The sequence below is a fragment of the Odocoileus virginianus genome, chromosome 10 (genome assembly GCF_023699985.2).
Source record: "Odocoileus virginianus isolate 20LAN1187 ecotype Illinois chromosome 10, Ovbor_1.2, whole genome shotgun sequence".
Classification (NCBI taxonomy): Eukaryota; Metazoa; Chordata; class Mammalia; order Artiodactyla; family Cervidae; genus Odocoileus; species Odocoileus virginianus.
The window spans coordinates 57,588,325-57,613,548 of NC_069683.1; the positions used below are offsets into that span (position 1 = coordinate 57,588,325).

General features: G+C 35.5%; 1 protein-coding gene across 9 annotated transcripts in view; it reads right to left on the bottom strand.

Annotated features, from left to right (window-relative positions):
* Positions 1–25,224, bottom strand: part of ATM (ATM serine/threonine kinase) — a 156,986-nt gene that overhangs the window by 53,489 nt on the left and 78,273 nt on the right. For 5 of the 9 annotated variants that reach the window (XM_070473619.1, XM_070473622.1, XM_070473617.1 and 2 more), the window contains exons 31-40: positions 22,830–23,004; positions 22,121–22,285; positions 21,182–21,314; positions 19,748–19,843; positions 16,950–17,121; positions 13,138–13,288; positions 11,664–11,840; positions 6,635–6,812; positions 4,670–4,757; positions 1,892–2,047 (exon numbers count right to left, since the gene is read on the bottom strand). In XM_070473619.1, the coding sequence (XP_070329720.1) occupies positions 1,892–2,047; positions 4,670–4,757; positions 6,635–6,812; positions 11,664–11,840; positions 13,138–13,288; positions 16,950–17,121; positions 19,748–19,843; positions 21,182–21,314; positions 22,121–22,285; positions 22,830–23,004 (1,491 nt within the window). The other 4 variants (XM_070473623.1, XM_070473621.1, XM_070473624.1 and 1 more) reach the window with 3 other exon arrangements.

A 25,224-nucleotide genomic window follows, 5' to 3' on the forward strand; every position in this document is an offset into this window, starting at 1 on the left:
TTTGTATTTTGCTTTTATACTTTTCCTGATCACTTTAGATTTACCGAAGTCTCAGTTCACCTGAGTCACTGAAGAAAATCAACATTCCCTACCCTTTCTATGGCAACCCACTCCAGTATTCTTGCCTGGAGAATCCCATGGACAGAGGAGCCTGGCAGGCTACAGTCCATGGGGTTGTAAGAGGTGGACACGACTTAGTGACTAAACCACCTCATGTCTGTTTGCTCTCCCCTGTCCATTAGGCATTTGAAAAAAAAAATCAGATTGTCAAAAGCAAACAGCAAGTCCCATTTATGAAGCACTTCTCCCCTAAAGCTAACCAAAATAAAATCCAGGCACTTCTGCTTGTTAAACAAGCAATTTTGCAAAATTTGCCACATTCTATATAATCACTTATTCTCAAATTAAAAGAGCTTTCATTTATACTCAGATAAGAACTGTTACTCACCACTGATTAGTAAAAAATATTATTCTATGGAACCAAGATTCTGAGGTGCACTCAGATTAAAATGACTACAAAGTAAGCAGGGTTTCTACCAAATTTTTAAGACCTAAAGTAGTCAAAAATCAATTTCTTAGTCATTTTACTTGTCTTTGTACAAAGTAAAGTCTTAAGTGTTCACAAACATGTCAATTACACATTATACACATGATCTACACACTGCCGATTTTGGGGGGTATTTTAATAAAATCTAGAAATTACATTCCAATGCTATTAAGCTACAGTTGATAAGTATACTGACATACAAGGGTATACTGATCACACTGTAGATTTTTAAATTTTTAAATGAAAAGGAGAAATTAAAACAAATGAGAGCGTTAAGTGAACTAGTCCAAAGTCTACTAAATTAATCATATCTGAACTAGGATCTGAACTCTGGTGCCTGGTTTTCCACAATCCAAAAACTATACTACTTTCAGCTTAACGACAATCCAAAGTAGAAATTATAGGTAGCAAGCATAAGAAATGCATCAATATAACACTTCTTTACTATTTCAATTTTGTAATATGAGTGATTTCATGGTGGAAAAGTGAGGCTAACTATAAAAATAAATATTTACTGTAGAGCAATTAATCTCCAATTAGAAACTAATTAATTAGTTAAAAAAATAAACACTAAGCTATTTCAAATGAACAAAGATTTGAGGAAGGCCATTGGGACAGTAAACTGTATTTTTCATTCTTCAACTTTCTTGGCTATTTTTTCCTTTTCTCTATTATCTAAGATTAGGAAATGGCAGCCCGCTCCAGTATTCTTGCCTGGAAAATCCCATGGATCACAGAGCCTGGTAGGCTACCGTCCATGGGGTCGCAAAGAGTTGGACACGACTGAGCGACTTCACGTCACTTTCACACTGGTTAAACTCTTATGAGAGTTCTAACTCAGAGGAAAAGCAGAGTAAAGTAGGAATCCAGGTAGACACCAAAACAATGAAAGCGATTTAGTCACAGAAAGCAATCAGGTTACATTACTTCTAGTCAATAAGTAAAATGGATCTTGAATAAACTGAGGGAACAAGGGTAAACTTAATTTAAAATTAGGGAATCATTCAACCATCTGAAAAATAATTTTTGATCACTTATATATAAAGTTCCCAATGTTAGTTACTATGGGGAATACAGAGAAAAATAAGGATGATCTCTGTCCTCCAGAAGTTTGTTATCTGTGAAATTTTTGTAATTATTGGGTAATAAACATCTCTAGTTCAGGGCAGAATTGCTTATTTCTTTAGCATACTTTTATTATCATTTCTCCTTAAAAGGTAGAAAGTGTTTATTTAAAATACCTTTTAAATGGGAGAGTGGAAGCAAAATACATCTTTAATATATACCTTTAATGAAACAATGTCGACACCAATTTTACAAACCAGAACTTCCAAATCCTGTTACCTTTTCTCTTGATCATCCAAGTTCTTCTTATCTGCATAGATTTCTGCATAGAGCAATGCTGTAAAATGAGCGGCACAAGACTGAGCTACTTTGGCAACCTCTAGGTAATTCAACTCCAGCCAGAAAGCATCATCAAAAACTGTTCCTGAAGAGGGTCTAAAGAAAAAATTTAAATCTAGTCATGTCCATTTCTTTTTTTTTTTTAATTTATTTTATTTTTTTATGTCCATTTCTTTAACTTACGTACCAAAAGTATATTGATATAGAATACAATGGTAGCCAGTGCTAGTTAAAAAGAAAATTACATTCAAATAACCAAAAACCACATATTCCCTATATATAAAAATAAACAACTAAGATAACGTAGCTAAAGAGTTCCAGCATACTTTTTGGATCACATACCTATTAGAAAATCTGATAAAAGCTATGGACCATCATCCCATAAAAATCTGAGGTTCATACTTGCCCCCCACCGAGGGATCCATGGAACACAGGCTACGAATAGGCTATACAGAATAACTAAAAGTAAATACACAAGTGTTTTTAAATGATCAATTTAACAAAAATAGTGTTTCTTCTAAGACACATTTACGTATCTTTCCTATTGCAGTTAATTTTCTTCTGAGCTAACTGCCTAGGTTGAGGTTATTTAACAAAAATCTTCCACTGTGATAACAGTAGGCCGTAACTGGAAGGGACAACATTATCTTTCTCAAGACAATTTTATAGAGATGTGACAAGGCAGTAGTTAAGAAAATTGGTATTAAAGCAGGAAACTCTAGCTAAGTTCAAATCCAGCTGGATTACCTTCTACAAGCTGTATGAATTTTGGCAACTTAACTTCTTAAGCCTCAGTTTCTTCATTTGCAAAACCAGGTAACAATATATACCTCAGAGAACAGCTGTACTGAGCAAATAATACTTACAAAGCTGATGAATAAAGTGCCTATCACATTGCCAAGACTTAACTATAGCTATTCTGAGAAACCAGTCCATCCTAAAGGAAATCAGTCCTGAGTGTTCATTGGAAGGATTGATGTTGAAGCTGAAACTCCAATACTTTGGCCACCTGATGCAAAGAGCTGACTCATTTGAAAAGACCCCGATGCTGGGAAAGATTGAAGGTGAGAGGAGAAGGGGACGACAGAGAATGAGATGGTTGGATGGTATCACCGATTCAATGGACATGAGTTTGAGTAAACTCTGGGAGTTGGTGATGGACAGGGAGGCCTGGCGTGCTATAGTCCATGGGGTCGCAAAGAGTCGGACACGACTGAGCGATTGAACTGAACTGATTCTAAGAAACATGAACCTGAACTCAAGTTCTTACTCTTTACTCTATGTCCCAGCCATATTATCTCAAGGAATCTTCTTTAAGGCCTTATTTAGAATAAAAATTTAATATTGAGATATTTTATCTTCTTGAAGGCTAACCAAAGTAAATACTACTCTAACTCAATGGTAAATATAAAATGAATAATTCAGAGGTGAAACTGCCTCCCAACACTGAGAAAAGAGACGCTGCCAGTTATAGTTTTGAATGGGGTTTCTCACAAGAGGATTCAATATAAAACAATATAGTGAATCAGTAACTTTCTAACCAGAAACACAGACTCCGAAAGGCCTAACACTTCTTTTTCTAAGCATGAGATGGAAAGGATGAGGATACAGAGGAGTAAATTTTTAAGATGTAAACGCATTTAGGTCAAAAAATTTTTCCAAATTCCACTACCAATTTTTTATTTTTCTCCCACCATTCCCTCCCATTCTTTATCAGTCACTGCCACTACCACCATACAAACCAATGAGACATCAATGCCTACCTATTCAAGTTCTAGGCCTACTGCATAATTTCTTTAAAGCTCTGGTCAACTCTGGAGCAGTACAAATCTGTTGACCATCCTCTCTATCAATTCCTGTACTCATTATTAAACATCTCAAAAAAAAAATAGGAACAAAAATACTGAATTATAAAGCAATTTATCAGAATCAAGAAAATAAACACTGCTATAGACAGTATCACTATATAGAACCACAGATTTTGAGGACCATGTTACAAAGTAAAGAAACTTGTGCTTCAAAATAAAGATAAATAAAGGAACTTTTTTACATAACTCTAACTACTTCTGAGACAAAAGTAAAGAAAAAAGTTAAAAGAGGAGCAATGCAACTAAAAGTAACCTGGAAAATCACTATTCCTTTTCCATTGCTATAAGTGAAATAAACTAAAGCCCCCAAAGACTGAATGATTTAGCAAAGATAACAGTGTTACTATCATAGTTGGGGCTAAAATTCAGTGCTCAGTCATTCAGTTGTGTCTGACTGTTTGTGACCCCAAGGACAGTAGCTTGCCAGGCTCCTCTGTCCATGGGATTCTCCAGACAAGAATACTGGAGTGGGTTGCCATTTCCTTCTCCAAGAATTCAGAGTTCCTACAGTATTCAAAGTCTTGTAATTTATCTTGTAATAACTTATAATGGAAAATAATCTGAAAAGAAACACATATATATATAACTGAATCACTTTGCTGAACAACAGAAACTAACACAAGATTATAAACAAACTATACTTGACTTAAAAAAAGTATTGAGAGTTCCTGACATTGATTTCACCAGAGCTCCACTCTGAATATGGATTATTTCAAGGAGATATAAGCATCACACATATTAAATACAGCACCTTGCAACAGCATTACCTCAAATAATCATGTTAAAATTTAGTCAGCAATAACAAGTTATACTTCTAAATACCCAAACTCAAGAAGCAGTAGTCTCTTACCTCTTTTGTCTCCTCAAGTAGTCCACAACAGCAAGCATTGTTCTCTGTGATTTTTTATCCACATGGCATCGGAATAAGTTTTCTGACTCTGACAATGAAAGAGATGTCCTATCAGTCACAGACAGATGTGCTTAGGAGTCCTCTTCCTGTTGTCTGGGATTGTCTTCCTCTACAATATAAGGTTCTAGCACAAAACAGGCTCTTAATAAATATGAATCAACATGGAATTTAATAACATTTCTTTTTCTTTTAAAAGAAACTATTATGCTTAATAAAATTAAGAATTTAACTGTAATTTATATTTTATTTCTGAAGAGGACTAATTCATTGATTTAGTAACTATTTACATAGGACTTTTTAATGTACTAGGTAGGTGCTCAGTATACAATGGTATAAAAAAGACTTATTTCTGACCAAATGGAACTCAATGACTAGCCTAAGAGACTCAACACAGTGTGATGTGTGCTATGATAGAGAAAGTTTAAAATATCAGAGAGGCATATAAAAAAAGAATTCTGAACAAGAAGAGTTTCACAGAAGAGAATGGTATCCGAAAAACTAATGTTTCATTTGGAGAGGAAGAAAGAATCGTGTTCCAGACAACAGTAAGATGGCTGAAACAAGAACGAACCTGGAGAATTTACGGAAAGATTTCACTGTACTGAACCACAGCGCTGGAAAGCAGCTGCAGACAGAGAAACATAGACAGACTAATGTTACTTATAACACAGAACTCCCAGGACTTGGTAATCAAATGAGACATGTGAGAAAGGTTTCAGGCTTAAACTACTGCATGCTCCTTATTGAAAGGAGGAGGCTAGAGGACGGAGGTGAAGATGATAAATTTACCTTTGGACAGTTCAATTTGAGATGTACATAGGACATTCAAATGGAGGCAGTGAGACTTATAGACATCAGAAAAGAAACCATTTGATAGACATCTATATACTTTCCTTTTCAATAGTAGGTTTTACATGTGAAATTTAAACTTTCATTTACAACAATAAAAATACTGGCATAAAATAAAACTGGCTGGTTTTATGTTTGAAAGCCTATAGCATAAACATGCATAAACAACTGATAAAGATGAAAAAAAGTCTTAGTCAACTGTACTGGTCTTGAAGTACAGTATGTGAATTTTTACCTAGGTTTATGTTTGTATATAAAATACATTAATAATACATATTCAGGACGTATTAATCTGTAAGTTAACATCACATATCTATAAATCTTTTCCTTTTCTCAAATTTAGGTTTGAAAAACTGACCAACAATGAGCCCTCAACAATGTATTGATGTTATTGTTTAGTTGCTAAGTCATGTCTGACTCTTTTGCGACACCATGAACTACAGCCCACCAGGCTCCTCCCTCCGTAAAATTTACCAGGCAAGAATACTGGAGTGCGTTGCATTTGCTTTCCCAGGGATCTTCCCAACCCAGGGATCGAATTCACATCTCCTGCATTGGCAGGCAGATTCTTTACAAACTGAGCCACCAAGTAAGCCCATGTGTATTCAATTTTTGGTTTAACTTCTCCTGCAATAAGCTCTCAGCATGGGAAATACTTCTTATACAAGAGCATGGAAGGAGGGTAAGTTATAAAAGTTTAAGTAAAACATAGTCCAATTTTTCTTTTAAAAAACTAATGTATATGTGAAATGTTAACTGTAGTAATCCCAGATCACAGAATTATGAGTAATTCTGCCAGCAACAAGCACAGTGTTTAATATGCACTAAATACTCAATCAGTTGCTCCATTAATATTAGTCTATATTTAATGAAAGGGTACTATGCATTAAGTATTATTCTAGGTGTTTTACACACAATGTTTCATTTTACAGATGGCAGAATTCTGTTTAGAGGTTATGAGATTAAGCCTACAAAGTGCCTTGATGGGACTCAAACAATATCTTTCTCCAGAACTGAGACTTTAACAGTATAAAGTTGAGAAATTTAAAAGAATACCTGAATCCAAATTTGCAGGGGTTGTGGATCGGCTTGTTTGTGAAGAGTATTTGAAACAGCTAGTGAAAAATCCCTGAATGTGTGTAGAAAGGAGATTTCTCCATGATTCATCTGTATCTTGTAGTAAAACATCATGAATCAAGTATGGAAGCACAGTCTGACAAAAGTCAGTTTTCACCTAAAATATACAAACACATCCAGTCAATAGTTTTGAGTAAAAACATTTTACTTAATATATTCATTCTGTTAATGACATAAGTCACACACTCTATATACTACTAAAAAATTTACAAAAAAACATATGTACCAGGTAGTGTTGGTTTTCTTTTAATCAAACTAACCTAAAATATCTATATAGAACATATATCTTACACTGAAATAGTTCATTTCCAGTTGAGGCTATTTACATATAATGAAACAGGATATTGCTTACAAATAAAATTACTATGTGACTACTGTAAAAAATATTTGATACGTGAAGTGTTACTAATAACAGATTTGACAAAGGGGAAAATGAGGATCAAAATTTAAGGAAAAAAAGCTGAAAATAGGATTTTAGCACTTTTTCTACATAGAATGAAGAGCTCTAACAGTCATGTTTAAAAGTTTACAGTTTTAATAAACACTAATTTCAGAGCTGACTGTGGCTCAGATCATGAACTCCTTATTGCAAAACTCAGACTTAAATTGATGCCTTCCTTCTACTTCAGAGAAGTCAGCGGGCCTATTTGGACAGCACTCATGTGCTTTCTCGTGACTCTGATTGGTTTTGACTTAAGACTGGTTTTCTGAGTATGAGTTTACATGTAATAAGAGTTGTTTAACCTGATGTTCTGTTGCTTTTACTGTTACCATGTTAAGGGTGCGTAACAGAAAAATGAAAATGTGTTGCGACCATAAAGTAAGAAAATTTCTTTAAAAAAAAAAATAAATAAAAAGGTAGGGAAAACCACTAGGCCATTCAGGTATGATCTAAATCAAACGCATTATGATTATACAGTGGAAGTGACAAATAGATTCAAGAGATTAGATCTGATAGACACTGTGCCTGAAGTGCTATGGACAGAGGTTCATAACATTGTACAGGAGGCAGTGATCAAAACCACCTCCAGGAAAAAGAAACGCAAATCGACAAAATGGTTATCTGAGGAGGTCTTACAAATAGCTGAGAAAAGAAGACAAGCAAAAGGCAAAGGAGAAGAGGAAAGATATACCTATCTGAATGAAGAATTTTAAGAATAGCAAGAACAGATAAGAAAGCCTTTCTCAGTGATCAATGCAAAGAAATAGAGGAAAACAATAGAAGGGGAAAAAATCACGGCATCCAGTCCCATCACTTCATGGCAAACAGATGGGGAAAAAATGGAAACTGTGACAGACTATTTTCTTTGGCTCCCACTGCAAACAGTGATTGCAGTCATGAAATTAAAAGATGCCTGCCCCTTGAAAGAAAAGCTATGAAAAACCTAGACAGCATATTAAAAAGAAGAGACATCACTTTGCTGACAAAGGTCCATATAATCAAAGCAAGAGTTGGACCATAAGGAAGTCTGAACACCAAAAAATTGACGTTTTCAAATTGTGATGCTGGAGTAGTCTCTGGAGAGGCCCTTAGACAGCAAGGAGATTAGAACAGTCAACCCTAAAGGAAATCAACCCCGAATATTGATTTGAAATACTGATGCTAAAGATGAAGCACCAATACTTTGGCCATCTGATGTGAAGAGTCAACTCATTAGAAAAGACCTTGTTACTGGGAAAGATTGAGGGCAGGAGGAGAAGGAGGGACAGAGGATGAGATGGTTGGATGGCATCATCAACTCAATGGACATGAGTTTGAGCAAACTGCAGGAGACAGTGAAGAACAGGGAAGACTGGTGTGTTACAGTTCATGGGGTTGCAAAGAACTGACTCAGTGACTGAACAACGAAACTGAACAAAGAAAGCATGTCACAGATTTGATGCAGAAAAAGCTTCTGACATCCATTTATGATTTAAGAAAAAAAAAAAAAAAACTCTCCAGAAAGCAGGAATAGAGGGAACCTACCTCAACAAGGCCACGTAAGACAAAGCCAAAACTAACATTACACTCAACGGTGAAAAACTGAAAACATTTTCTCTAAGATCAGAAACAAGACAAGGATGTTCACTCTCACCATTTTTATTCAGCATAGTTTTGGAAGTCCTAGCCATGGCAATCAGAGAAAAAAAAAGAAATAAAAGAAATCCAAATTGGAAAAGAAGAGGTGAAACAGTCATTGTTTGCAGATGACATGATACTGTACATAGAAAACCCTAAGTGTGCTGCCAGAAACTTCTAGAGTTATTCAATGAATTTGGTAAAGTTTCAAGATACAAAGTTAATACACAGAAATCTCTTGCATTCCTATACACTAACAATGAAAGACCAGAAAGAGAAATCAAAAAAGTCCCATGTACCACTGCATTAAAAAAATAAAACAGGATTTCCCTGGTGGTCCAATACCTCCCAACGCAGGGGGCACGGGTTCAAACCCTAGTTGGGGAACTCGCAAGCCTAATAGAGTGACCAAGGGAAAAAAAAAGAATAGAATACCTAGGAATATACCTACTTAGGAGGCAAAAGGCCTGTACTCAGTAAACTATAAAACACTGATGAAGGAAATCAAAGCTGAAACAAATACATGGAAAGATATACCATGTTCCTGGATTGGAAGAATCAATGTTGTAAAAATCACTGTATCTACCCAATGCAATCTACAGATTCAATGCAACCCTATTAAATGACCAATGTCATTTAACCAGATCTAGAAGAAAGAATTTTACAGTTTCTATGGAGAGACAAAAGACCCTGAACAGCCAAGGCAATCTTGAGAAAGAAAAATGGAGCTGGAGGAAACGGGATTTCTGACTTCATAATATACTACAAAGCTATAGTAGTCAAGACAGTTCGATACTGGCAGAAACAGAAATATACATCAACGGTACAGGATGGAAAACCCAGAGACAATGCCATGCACATACGGTCGGTCACCTAATCTATGACAAGGAGGCAAGAATATACAATGGAGAAAAGACAGTCTCTTCAATAAGTGGTACTGGGAAAACTGGACAACTACATGTAAAAGAATGAAATTGGAACACTTGCTAACACCATCCACAAAAATAAACTCAAAATGGATTAAACACCTAATGTAAGGCCAGACACTATAAAACTGTAGAGGAAAACATAGGCAGAACACTCTCTGACATAAATCACAGAAAAGTATTTTTTGATTCATCTGCTGAAGCAATGAAAATAAAAATAAACAAAGGGGACCTAATTAAACTTAGAAGCTTTTGCACAGCAAAGGAAACCATAAACGAAATGAAAAGACAAACCCACATAATGGGAGAAAATCCTTGCAAATCAAATAAGAGACAAGGGACTACTCTCCAAAATATACAAACAGCTCATGCAACTCAGTATCAAAAAAGAAAAAAATAAAAAATAAAAAAGCTGGGTGGAAGATCTAAATAGACATTTCTCCAAAGACATACCAAAGACACGCCAAAAAGCAGATGAAAAGATGCTCAACATCACTAATTATTGGGGCTTCCCTGGTAGCTCAGAGAGTAAAGCGTCTGCCTGCAACGCGGGAGACCTGGGTTCAATCCATGGGGCAGGAAGATCCCTTGGAGAAGGAAATGGCAACCCACTCCAGTACTCTTGCCTGGAAAATCCCATGGACGGAGAAACCTGATAGGCTACAGTCCATGGGGTCGCAAGACATGCCAAAAAGCAGATGAAAAGATGCTCAACATCACTAATTATTAGAGAAATGCAAATCAAAACTAATGAGGTATCACCTCAATCAGTCAGGATGGCCATCATCAAAAAATGTACAAACAATAAGTGCGGCCGTTTGTACAAAAAATGTACAAACAATAAGCGCAGCCTCCTACACTATTGGGGGGAATATAGTGGTACAGTCAACATGGAGAATAGTATGGAGGCTCCTTAAAAAACTAAAAATAGAGCTACCATATGATCCTGCAATCCCACTCCTGGACATATATATCCAGAGAAAACCATAATTAGAAACAACACATGCACCTCAACGTTCACTGCAGCATTATTTACAACAGCCAGGGCATGGAAGCAACCTAAATGTCTATCAACAGAGGAACAGATAAAGAATGTGTGGTACATATATATACAACAGAATTTTACTTGGCCATAAAAAGAACAAAATAATGACATTTGCAGCAACCTGGATGGACCCAAAGATTGTCAGACTGAGTGACTTAAGTCAGAGAAAGGTAAATATCATACAACATAGCTCTTATGTAGAATCTAAAAAAATGGCACACATGAACTTATTTACAAAATAGAAACAGAGTCACAGAGTCACAGATGTAGAATATAAAGGACAGTTCCAGGACAGGGGGTGGGTATATAATGGGAAACTGGGACTACATACACACAGTACTATATATAAAATAGATAATTAATAAGGACCTATTGTATAGCACAGGGAACTCTTCTTAATACTCTTTAAAGACCCATATGGGAAAAGAATCTAAAGAAGAGTGGGTACACGTATAACTGGTTCACTTTGCTGTACAGCAGAGATCAACATAAACATTGTAAACCAATTATATTCAATAAAAATTAAAAAAAAAAACCGTCACAGAAAGTTAATGACATAGAAGTAAATCTAAAGTTAGAACTGACCTTTGGTTAACACAAATAATTTTTAATCATCTGTATTTTAACTATTATTAGTAACATGTTATTCATGACACCCCCTTAGAACTCATCTAAAATGTAGCTACGTCACAGCTGAAAAGTGCTATATAAAATGATGCTCTGTTGAATGGGTTCACAACAGCTGAGTATGTTATTCTGCATGAAGGTGATGTGCAGTACACAGAACTCTTTTTTTATATACAGGCCACGAACATGAACAAAAAAGCAAAATGGAATGGGACAAGCAAAGAAAATTATGATGAGAAAGCTCAAATTAAAAAACAGAAGTAGAAATGGTATGAGTCAGACTAATCTTACCTCACACATTGGCTTTAATAACTGAAGAACTTCACTTTGTGTGCCACCACTATTCAAAAAAGCACAAGTCAGTGTCTTTAACCAAACGTCATGATTTTCACTTTGAGGAATCCACAGGCTTGTATCATCCAAGCCTTCTAAAGGACTTTCTTTGTCAAGTCTTGGTACTTCTAAAAACTAGAAGAAAGTGATCAGAAAACATAAATATCGTAACCAGAAACACATTTCATCTTTCCTAGGCCAAACAAATATCTAGGCATAAACAAACATGTTTCCAAATAAAACTAAATACAGTTAAAACTAAATCTAGAGGCATTAATTGCTTTTTAAAATTAAAATACAATTATGCTTATGAAAGGCAGAATCTGGTGAAAATTTACTGATCTAAACAGGAGGAAACTCCTGCTCTCAGTTTATCAGCGGTCTGTTAAATCACAGACTCTCTGCCTCATGTATGGAACCAGTCCAAATCTACCATACAGAACTGATTTCAGGATGAAATGAAATTTTAAAATCTTAAAACTACAATGTTTTACAGGTTACAATATTCAGTTCAGTTCAGTTCCTCAGTTGTGTATGACTTTTTGCGACCCCATGGACTGCAGCACGCCAGACCTCCCTGTACATCACCAACTCCTGGAGCTTGCCCAAACTCATGTCCATCGAGCTGGTGATGCCATCCAACCATCTCAACCTCATCCTCCTGCCTTCAATCTTTCCCAGCATTGCGGTCTTTTCCAATGAGTCAGTTCTTCACATCAACGTACTGGAGCTTCAGCTTCAGCACCAGTCCTTTCAATGAATATTCAGGACTGATTTCCTTTATAACAGTTTATAATTTATAATATTACTTATAACTTTATAATTTATAATATTCAGGACTGATTAATAAGTTTATACTGCCAATAATTTCATTAAGACCAAAATTATATTTATGATACATTATGTTACTGAAGTTAAATTGGTGAAAAATCAGCAGCATATTTCTCAGTTGCTTCATGAAAAGAAAATATTAAAAATGCTTAGGTTAAAAAAGAAGTTAGAGTTCTTAAGTATCTTTCATAGAGTCCTTTCAGTGGAACCTTGTTATGTCTGACATCAACATGAAAAAGGGAGAAATCTATAGGTCATCTTAAATTTCACATTAACTCATTATCACAATACCTATAAACCACACCAGGAGCAATGGCTTGTGTCTGATCAAAGAAAGTGGTTTTCCACTCCTTGAAAAAAAAGCCTGTCATTAAGAACTCTTCATATGCCCCCCCAAGTCAACCATAATTTCTCTAGGCTACCTCACTCAACTTTTCCACACTGCCGTAACTAAAAATATAGATTCAAATTATAGATGAAATTATTTCCAAAAAATGCTAAGTGTTAGCATAATTAAGCAATATGACATTCACAGCCCACAGCAAATAGAACTGTTCTAGATATAGAACATAACATTCTATAGAACAATAACATTCATTACTTGAGAGACCTTTTTTCTTGATGTTCTAAAAGGCTGTAGATAGATCAGCATGGGATCAGCTGTTGCCTTGTAAATCTCCCAGAAACTATGTCCAGTTTTTGTGGTTAAAATGCTTTTCAAACAGGTAACAGCTGCCGCTCGCACTTTGACACTGAAAAACACATATAATTCAAATGCCACAAAGTATATCAATATTAATCTTGATGAATGTGAAGCAACTCCTTATGAAAAAAGTAAAACCTTAAATTATATTAGGAAACCTTTGCATTTATTGAGAAATTTTATATCTATGAAATTGTGTAACATCAAACAACAATTACCAAAGCACTTTTTAATATTCCTTTAGTAAACCTGAGTTACTGATCACTATCACAGCAATTCCTTTCATTCACTATAAGAAAGTTTACGACTTACTATAAATTAAAAAGTCTCATAAAAAGAAATACTTGAAAATAACATTGACTAATGAGGAATAGAACAACAGAATACTACTTACCCACAAAAAAATATTTTGATAACATTTTCTCTATGAGGAACAAATAATTTGGGGTAACAGAGAATGGAATTTCCCTACAAATGATGAAATTATTGTCTAGAACAATTGTAAACAAACAGTAAGTGAAAAGCTAGTTGGAATTATTAGGTAAAACATCTATAATCTCTAATAAAAAATCAAAAGTCCTGCTCTTTTTCAAAAAATTAAGAAAAAGGGGACAGAAATACAACAGTACTGAAAATATAATAGCTGACATAAAATGCCACAAAGCCTGATACTATATATGATAATGAACTATCAAGTAAAGGCTTAAGTCCTTTTAGGAGTCTCAATTTAAGACATAGAAGCATAAACCCTAAACTTGAATTCATCCTTCATTCTGCTGTCTTCCCCTGTCTTCTCCAAATTCAATTCACCAGCAGGTCCTGCTGCTTCTGCATTAAAAATATCCCCAGGTTCCATTTCATCTTCACTAAAGTGAAAGTCTTATCCAACTCTTTGTGATCCCCATGGACCACAGCCCACCAGGCTCCTCTGTCCATGAATTCTCCTGGCAAAGATACTGGAGTAGGTTGCCATTTCCTTCTCCAAGGGATCTTCCTGACCCAGGGATCGAACCTGGGTATCTCACATTGCAGGCAAATTCTTTACCATTTGAGCCAGCGGGGAAGCCTGCCTTCTGCCACCTTTCCTCTGGACTACTGCAACAGTTTCATAATCAGGCTTCCTATTTCCATTTTTGCCCTATCACAAGCCATTTGCCATATAAAAGTCACAGTAAAAGAATTAGTTGCATCATGACTACTCTGCTTAAAATTCCATAGCTTCCTTATGTATTTCAAATAAAATCCAAATTTATTAATCAGAATTAGTCTGACCTTTCTAATTTCATTTCACGTTATCTTCTTCCACACCAGGCTTTCTCTGATCCTCAAACATATGAAGCTTATTTCTACTCTAGCTATTCCCTGCCTGGAATGTTTTATTCCTAATCATCTTCCAGTTAATTCCTGAACACCCAGATCCACTAAATGACATTTCCTCACAGAAGCCGTCCATGATTCTGTGAATTCCTTGGTCAACATCCCTTTGTATACCTGAGGTCCCTCAAACATGCAATGATTTTTTTCCTCTTACAAAAAAGACAGGAAAAACAAACTGTACCTATTCCCTATGGTTCTCAAGTTTAAGTCACACTAGTATTTTTGTGCACCTTTTTCTGAAAAAATCAATTGCAAATTACTGTGTAACAAGTGAAACACAAAGCTTGCAAATTTTCTGTAGAAAATCTCTTCAAAATCTGTATCAGATACACTTTGAAACACATTTTTTAGAATGAGATGAATGAAAAAATTAATAGAATGGTTAAATGTGATAAAATAAGGATAATAATGGTAGAATATAGTAAAAATCTAGGTGGCAATTATATGGGTATTTACTGCAAAATTCTTTCAATTTTGCTGTATGCTTGCAAATTTTTCTAACAAAATGTTGGGAAAGAAACCATGCCAGCCCTTTCACTGTAACAACAACAATAAAAGAGAGAAAGATACATGTCCTTAAAATCAACAATGAAAACATAGCAAGTAGACACTATTGCCAGTCATTTATTCCCCAAGAGGAGAGGGTGTTACAGGGAAACAGATGCAAAACACCTTTTTACCATACTGTGGGAGTACATGCCTGCTCAGTCATGTCCAACTCTTTGCAACTCCATGGACCGTAGCCCACCAGCCTCCTCTGTCCACAGGATTTCCCAGGCAGGAAGACTGGAGCGGGTTGTCATTTCCTTCTCCAGGGGATCTTCCTGATCAAGGGATCGAACCCGCATCTCTTGCTTCTCCTGCATTGGCAGGCGGATTCTTTACCATTGGGCTACCTGGGAAACCCTATTTACCTTAGAAACATGCCCAATTGTGGGCAAAAATCGTTTGAACCCAGTCCCCAAAAATGGTGGTGATGAAGTGCTCAAATATATAAAAAATAAATCCATTTGACCTTTGAACAACAAGGGTTTGAACTGTATAGATCCACTTATACACAAAGTTTTTTCAATAGTAAATACTACAGTATTATACCATCTGCAGTTGGTTGACTCCTCAGATACAGAACCATGGATAGAGAGCCCCAACTGTTAAGTACACATGAATTTTCCACTAAGCAAAGCATCCTTATGCACACATTGTTCAAGGGTCTGTAAATAATAAATAGATAACTTCAAATAGATAAATGGGGAGGGGATGAGAAAGCAAAAGTAATCTCATAATCAGCAAGCTGAAATTATACTGTTGTCATTTTGTTCTGTATTGAGCATTAGTGGGAAAAAGAAAGCCCTGTCTGATTAACTTAGAACTTTTGGAGTTGTAATTCCCAGTCCATGACTTATTGTAAAAGGATACAAATGAACTTGTTTATAAAAGAGAAACAGACTCACAGCCTTGGAGAAGGAATTTATGGCTGTCAAGGGGGAAGGCTGAAGGAGAGAGGTGGGGAGTTTGGGATTGACGTGTATAGTGTGTATACACTACTATATTTAAAGTGGATAACCAACAAGGATCTATGTACACATAGCACGGGGAGCTCTGCTCAATGCCATGTGGCAGCCTGGATGGAAGGTGAGTTTGGGAGAGGATGGATATAGCAGAGCCGAGCCCCTCTGCTGTCCACCTGAAACTATCACAACACTGTTAATCCATCATACTTCCATATAAAATAAAACTTTTTTTTTAAAAAAAAGATCAAAACTTCTAGCTGACAGGAGAGTGGTACCTTTGATTTTAACAAGTGCCCAAAATATCCCCATTTATATTCCCCTATCTTAATGCTTTCCGTGGAACCACTGGGTAGCTTTGCATTGTTTATTTGTCTAGTCTACTCTTCCCTGGTGGCTCAGCTAGTAAAGAATCTGCCTGCAATGCGTGAGACCTGGGTTCGATCCCTCGGTTGGGAAGATCCCCTGGAAAAGGGAACAGCTACCCACTCCAGTATTCTGGCCTGGAGAATTCCATGGCCTATTCCATGGAATTGCAAAGAGTCAGACAGGACTGAGCGACTTTTTAATTTCACTCTCACTAAAATTTAACATGCACCTTGTCTGGTATATATATCATGATAACAAGCACCTGGCACATAGGGTTTTAATAATTATGTGAATTAATAAAAATACAATGATTTTGACTAAATATTTAAGACCAAAAGTATGGCAACTTAAAGGAGAAAGCTTTAGTTACTGGAAATGTTAATTTATATGAGGTATCAATCTTGAAAGTCAAATTGAGGAAGAGCTATCAGACACAAGGTATCATTAAATACTCACCAATCTTCTACCAGAGTATTATTCAGGTAAGTCAGCACTATGAAGGTCCACTGAAGTTCTTTATCTTCAAATAATTCAAGAGCCTTGGTATAAGATGTATCTTTACTATGTTGTATAGCTATTGTAGAGAAATCTATAGGACCCACTTCTCCCAAGCAGCTTCCAACAGCCTCTACATACAGAAATTCCAATTCAGTAAAGTTATAGCTAAGAGATCACATATAAAACAGAAATTTTCTAATTTCAAAAATATGTTTTTGTCATCCTTTGACATTTAAGTGATTCCTCATAGATGCTGAGTAGATTAAAGGAGCTACAAAATACTGTATCATTTCCTTTACATATCATCCATGTGGGTAATATTTCCCCTATAAAATCATATCCAAGAGATAGACTAACTAGTAAAATGTGGACATTAAGGAAAGTCTAAATATAGCCACTGTGCATGGATGCATGCTAAGTAGCTTCAGTCATGTCCGACTCTGTGTGAAGCCATAGACAGCAGCCCACCAGGCTCCTCTGTCCAACGGATTCTCCAGGTAAGAATACTGGAGTGGTTGCCATTTCCTTTTCCAATGCATGCATGCATGCTAAGTCGCTTCAGTTGTGTCCAACTCTGCGACCCCATGGACAGCAGCCAACCGGGTCCTCTGCCCAGGGGATTCTCCAGGCAAGAATACTGGAGTGGGTTGCCATTTCCTTTTCCAATGCATGCATGCATGCTAAGTCGCTTCAGTTGTGTCCAACTCTGCAACCCCATGGACAGCAGCCAACCGGGTCCTTTGCCCAGGGGATTCTCCAGGCAAGAATACTGGAATGGGTTGCCATTTCCTTCTCCAATAGCCGCTGTATGTATCCACTTTTTCTTGAGGTATTACATAAAGTCCATAAATCTTACACTCAGTTCAGTGAAAATTCACATATATATGCAGGCACATATATTTTCTTTCCACCTATATTATCAATACCCAAATGAAGACCGATGTTTTCAGGATGCCAGAGGGCTGCCTCATGTTCTTCCCCTGTCATTATAGTATTTAATAAAATATGTTAAAAAATTATTGATAGTTCTCTTTTCAAAAGGTGGAGCCTATTCCTCTCTTGAGTGTTGCCTGTACTTAGTGACTTACTTCTAAAAAACAGAATGTATATAAGTCTTTCACCTCCTTAACTAAAATTACCCTAGGTATGTAATTTTCTTAAGTGCTATTATAAATGGAACTATAAATGGAATGGAATTTCCATTTTATATTGTTCACTGCTGGTGTATGGAAACACAAATGAATTCTGCATGTTGATCTTCTATAGTGTAATTTTGCTGAATCCACTTATTATCTTTCTGATAGTAGCTTTCCTATAGATTTTCAATTTAAGTCTGAATTTTGCAATAAGGAGTTCATGATCTGAGCCACAGTCAGCTCCTGGTCTTTTTGCTGACTGTATAGAGCTTCTCCATCTTCTGCTGCAAAGAATATAATCAATCTGATTTCAGTACTGACCATTTGGTGATGTCCATGTGTAGAGTCGTCTCTAGTGTTGTTGGAAGACGGTACTTGCTATGATCAGTGCATTATCTTCACAAAACTCTGTTAGCCTTTGCCCTGCTTCATTTTGTACTCCAAGGCCAAATTTGCCTGTTACTCCAGGTATCTCTTGACTTCCTACTTTTGCATTCCAGTCCCCTATGATGAAAAGGACATCTTTTTTTGGGTGTTAGTTCTAGAAAGTCTTCTAGACCTTCATAGAACCATTCAACCTCAGCTTCTCTGGTATTAGTGGTTGGGGCATAGAGTTGGATTACTGTGATATGGAATGGTTTTCCTTGGAAATGAACAGAGATCATTCTGCCACTTTTGAGTCTGCACCCGAGTACAGCATTTCAGACTCTTTGTTGACTATGAGAGAAAGTGAAAGTTGCTCAGTCGTGTCTGATTCTTTACAACCCCATAGACTGTATAGTCCATGGAATTCTCCAGGGCAGAATACTGCAGTGGGTAGCCTCTCCCTTCTCCAGGGGATCTTCCCAACCGAGACTGAACCCAGGCCTCCTGCATTGCAGGTGGATTCTTTACCAGCTGAGCCACCCAGGAAGCCCTGTTGACTATGAGGGCTACTCCATTTCTTCTAAGGGATTCTTGCCCATAGTAGTAGATATAACGGTCATCCAAATTAAATTCGCCATTCCAGTCCATTTTAGTTTACTGATTCTTAAAATGCCAATGTTCACTGTTGCCATCTCCTGTTTGACCACTTCCAATTTACCTTGATTCATGGACCTAACATTCCAGATTCCTATGCAGTATTGTTCTTTACAGCATCAGACTTTACCTCCATCACCAGTCACATCCATAATTGGGTGCTGTTTTCGTTCTGGCTCAGCCTCTTCATTCTTTCTGGAGCTAGTTCTCCACTCTTGTCTAGTAGCATACTGGGCACCTGACCTGGGAAGTCCATCTCTCAGTGTCAAACCTTTTTGCTTTTTCATACTGTTCATTGGGTTCTCAAGTCAAGAATAATGAAGTGTTTGCCATTCCCCTCTCCAGTAAATACATACAAGCCATTTTCAAATTAATAGCTATGCACAGGTATTAATTACTAACTTTTTACTTTATATGAATGTCTAAGGAAGGAAAATATGAAAGGAGGGCTGCTTAAGGATACTTGAACTAAACAGAAATCTAACTAGCACCTCACATTTCCCCAGTATTTCAGACAACAAATTTTACGGATTTTTAAAATGCTATGAAGATGACCACTTAAACAAAAAAAGCTCATATTCATTAAGCCAAATAGTTTACCTAAAACTTCTCTTTCACCAGTGTGGTTTACTGCCATCTTGGATAACTGCAACAAGCTGACAACTAGCTTCACCATTATGCCATCCTGAGGGTTATCTAGAAGCAGTTTTAAAAAAAGTTAGTTCAAGATATGGTGGAAACAACACTTTTCTTTATAATATGTTTATATATTAAATTGTGTGACTAGAAAACGTTAATAAAGAATTTAAATTGTGGGAGCTTTAAAAATACAAAGTAAATGAAAGCATCCGAACTTTCTTTCTTCAATAGAATCATGTAAAAATGTTTGGCAGCAATATTTGGCAGACAGAGAGAGAAAAATGTCTTAACAAGTTGTGCAGAGAAATCAATACCTTTAGCAAAGTCACACTTAGAAACACAAAAATTATACAGCATTAAATTAGAAGGAACCTTGGGAGAATGCCTGGTTTTTTAGCCTCTTCCATTTAGAATAGACCAGCCCTGTCCAACAGAATTTTTTGCAATGATGATAATGGTCTATAATCCATGCTGTCCAATGACAGTCACAAGCCACATGTTACTACTGAGAACTTGACATGTGCTAGTACAACAAAGAAGCTGAACTTTAAATTTTACTGAATTTTAAGTCATTTAAATTTAAATAGCTACAAACATCTATTGGCTATATTGGTATGAATCAAAAAAATACCCAAATACACAAGAATTAGATATACAAAGAGAAAGTTCATGTTTCATATATATATACATGTATATACATACATATACCTCAAGAACAAATATTCTAGAAACTCAGAATTCAGATGGTCAAACAAAATTAATTTTTAAAAGTACTAAGGATAAAAATCACAATAGAAACATGAAGTAAATCAGTACAGGATGATGAAAATCAAAACATAAGTAGAAAATGTTTCCACCAAGCGCAGTACTATAGTAACCTAAAAACTAAAATCAAATCAACTTAAAAATGGAAGTTTTCTTAAGTTAAAAAAAAAGCTAGAAACACATATACAAATATGTGTGTAGATACAAAACAGATACATACATACATACAAACAGAACACATACATGGCTAAGATGCTTAAAATGAAATGTTTCTTTTATTTAAATAAACTAGGGAAAAATAAATAAATAAATAAACTGGGGTAGTAGGCAGAGAGAGATTACCTTGTATGCCTCCCTTTAAAGAATTCAAATTTTTCTTTTGGGCAGCAGCAAATTGTTAACATTTTTTTAAGTGGCAGAATAAATTTGGACATTCCGGCACAGGTCCAAAGTATGGATAAAATGGGAGTAATTCAAGATGAGGATACAACTTAGAAAGTCTTTCATAACTAGATGAGAAATGATTAGGGTCTGAACTAAATCTGTGGCAATTAAACCAAGAGCAAGAATTTAAAGAGATTCTTTCAAAAAGAAACAGATACAAATAACCCAAGTTATTAAAATGAGTACCCTGAGATGCTCTCATAAGATCCATCATCTGATCTTTATGTTGCTCTAGTTGTCTTCGAAGATCCTTCAATCCTTCAAGCCTTGTCAATGGAAGTGCGTCATAAGCACTTACTGAGAGAAAATGGTTAATTTCCTAAAAGAGAAAATCAGCTAAAAATGTAACTTGCTTTTGACATATATTGGTTGAGTCTGTAAAATAAAATTTCTAAAAATCAGTTAATGTCTTCCACAGACACTGATTCCTATCACTGTTATTACCAAACAAGGTGGAAATAAGTTACTTATTTCACTTCAAATCTTACAGTGTTTTAATCATTTAAATTCTAATAGACTCTCTCATGATAAAGTATTTAGAGTTTAAGATTGTTATAGCATACTCAATTAGAGAGAAAAACTTAAACTTGTATTTTTTTATCACTACAATTCTAGTTTTATGTCTCAATATATTTAACTATATTCTCATATTGATTATAGTCAATTGTAGAGTAAAATTAGAGTAAGATTTATAAGGAAAACATCTGATCATAGTTTTGAAATTTGTAAGGGTTAAACAAGATTAAAACCTGAAAAACTCTTTAAAAAGTTACATACCATCTCTAATTCAAGCATTATATTTTCCTTCAGAGGATCAGATGGTAATTTTGAGATATTAATGAATCTTAAGTGTATATTTCATCAAGCATATTTTATATTATACTTCTTTAATATTTAAATTCAGATCTTTACCAAGAAACTTTGATAATTTATACTTTTACTGCAAGGCAAGAGTATATTTAAAAATTCAGTTTTTTATCTATTAAGAGGACAGATTTCAGGTTAAGCTTTTTTAATCACAATTTTTAAAAAAGACCAGTTTTTACTCTGAGAGGATTAGAGGCTTCCAGAAAGTACTACTACCCTCTCTAATACAAAATAGCAAGATGATAGAATAATTATTACCTCCAGAAGTGAAAAGGGTCCTTTACTGTATTTGATTTTCTGCTGAGTAATACGCAAATCCTTAAAGACAACGTGGTCAGGAAAAGGATCTAAAAGTTTAATTGTGATATACAGATTTTCATTATCCTTGTTATCAATAACTAAGAATTTCAACAAGTCCAATACCTAAGCACAATTAAAAAAGAAAAAATTAAGAGAAATGGATTAATTCTATTTTAAAATAAAACAAATAAACCCACTGTAATAAATGATAACTCTATTAACCGAGTTTAGATAAAATGTTCTAATCACTACTAAGGCACCTAGCTACTACTGTTTCTGGGCTTTCAAATAATTCAACAAACATGTAGGGCCTTTACTATAGGATGGATACTGAGGAAGACAGTTGTCAATATTACTGAAGCATTTTATATAATATCTCATACACCATCAGAGTAGTGTGAACTGAATCCCTAGTTTTGACTACCTCTACATTTCAGTATAAGTAAGCAAGAAATCAGGTTATTTATTAGGTCAAAATTACTAGGTGCTCTATAACAAAAAGATTACAAGGATTAATTCACTGAGAATGTTTTCCCTGTCATTTTTCAAAGACTATTTTCACTAAAATTACTGATTACACCAAGTAAACATAAAACAACCAGTTCTTTCCAAGAATACTTTATCAGTATATTTCAAATATCATTTTGAACATGATTTGAGAAATTACCTGCTCCTGAACTTCCATCTGATCATCCACAAGGGGTATAAGTGTACCAACAATAACATGAAGATGACTTTCTAAAGCATCCTTACAGTAAGTTACTGCTGTGTGGCAAACCCGGCTTAATAGGTCACAACAAAGGGAGAAGCTACGTAATGACACATCCATGAAATGAGAAGGCCTAATGTGGGGGAAAAAATAATAAGTTACAGGACACTACTTTGATATCAACTTGTTCAAAAGTCATTATTATTCAACAGCTCTAATTCTGATGTGGCATGACATAAAAGTTACTTTCACATCTAATTCTTTAAAATTAGATGTTTAAAAGCCAAAAACAGAATTAACATCAAGAAAATGACAGAGTAGGCAGCTCCAAGCTTCCCTAACAGAAATAATGAAAAACGAGCAAACTGTATGAACTTTGTTAGAACTCTGTAAAACAGCAACAATCAAGCAATCACTGAATCAAGAAAAAGGAAACAAAAACTAGGAACGCTTTGTGGTGATCTTACTTGTCTGTGCCCTACATCATTCCCAGCCTGGCAGTATTCATTGAAAACTTCAGACCCCGTTTCTAACATGGAATCCTGATCCTTAGTTTTGGATGGAGCAGAGCAGACTTTATTCACAAATTATTGTGTATCTCTGCTCTAAACCTATCTGGGGACTAATGCAAGGTCCTTGGCTCTGTTTTCTTACCTTGTGTCTCTGACAGGCTGAAAAAGCTGAGGGCACTGTAAGGCTGACCAACAACCCACAGCTGCCTGGGATAAGAGATTGCCTAAAGCCCAGGATGAAAAGCTAGGGAGAGTTTCTTTGGAAATTAGAACACGCAAAATCACCCATATTTCATGGAACTTCACATGCCCAGGGTAAGGTGCTTACTCAAAAACTACCTGAGAAGATCATAATCTTTCTCTTTGGGCAGATGGTTAGGCTTGGTGGAAGTCAAGCTAAGTGTTGAAGGAGATTCCTAACACAGAGCCAATCTGCAAAGACTAGGAAAGCTTTTCTCTTTCTCTGGCTCCTTGTATTCAGGGGAATCTCTGTCAAAATGCTACCTGAACACAAGTTAAGGAACAGTCTTTAGTGACTACAATGGCAAGGAAGACACTCTCTGGAAATACAGTTGAGTATATCTATGAAGCAAATGTACTACTACAGCCTTCAACAATTCAAAAAAAAAAAAAGGTCAAACCTTGGGGAAGGGGAAAATCTAATTTCCATGGGTAATATAATAGTAAAATGTTCCGTTTCAATAAAAAAAAAAATCACAAGGAATTCAAAACAATAGGAAAGTATAGGCCATTCAAAGGAATAAAATATACTGACTGAAAGAGCTCACAAGGAAGCTCTGATATCAGAATTACTAGACAATAACTTTATCAGACAACTGTTTTAAACATGCTAAAAGAGCTTAGAGACAAACGAAAATGAAGATACAGCATGCCAAAACTAATGAGATTCAGCATAAGCAGTACTGAGAGAACAATATGTTGCAGTTAACACCTACACTGAAAAAGAAGAAAGACTTGAAGAACACTACCAAACACTTAAGAATTAACACCTCAAATTCTTCCCCAAAACATAATAGCAGGAAACACTTCCTAATTCATTTTATGGGGCCAGCATTTCTCTGATATCAAAGTAAGATAAAGACAACACAGGAAAATTATAATATCTAATACTCTTATGAATATATATGTGCAAAACCCCTCAACAAAATACCAGAAAACTGAATCTAATAACACATTAAAAGAATATACATCATGAGCAACTGGGATTTATCTCAGAAATGCAAGAGCATATCATAAGAAAGTCAATCCAAGAAATACACCACATTAACAGAATAAAAGAATATAACACAGGACCCTCTCAACAAACAATGAAAAGGCATGTGACAAAATCCAACATCCTTTCATGAGAAAAACACTCAGAAAAATATTAGAATAAAAACTTTCTCAACAAAATAAAGGTAACCTATGAAAACCCAAAACTAACAACATAATCAGTATTGAAAGACTAAAAAGCTTTCCCACTAAGATGAGGAATAAGACAAAGATGTCCACTTTCACCACTGCTACCCAACACAGTACTGAACTTCCAGCCAGAGCAATTAAATAAGAAAAAGAAAGGGCATCCAAATCAGAAAGGAAGAAGTAAAATGATATTCAGATGACATGATTTCTTTATAAGAAACTCCTAAAAGAATCCACAAGAAATCTACTAGTGGTAACAAATTTAGCAAAGCTGCAAATCACAAAATCACATACAAAATTATCTGTGTTTCTATACAACAGCAATGACAATCTAAAATGAAAACTGATTTAAAAACTCCACTTGCAATAGCACCTAAAAGAATTAAACATCTAGGAATAAATTTAACCAAGGATGTGAA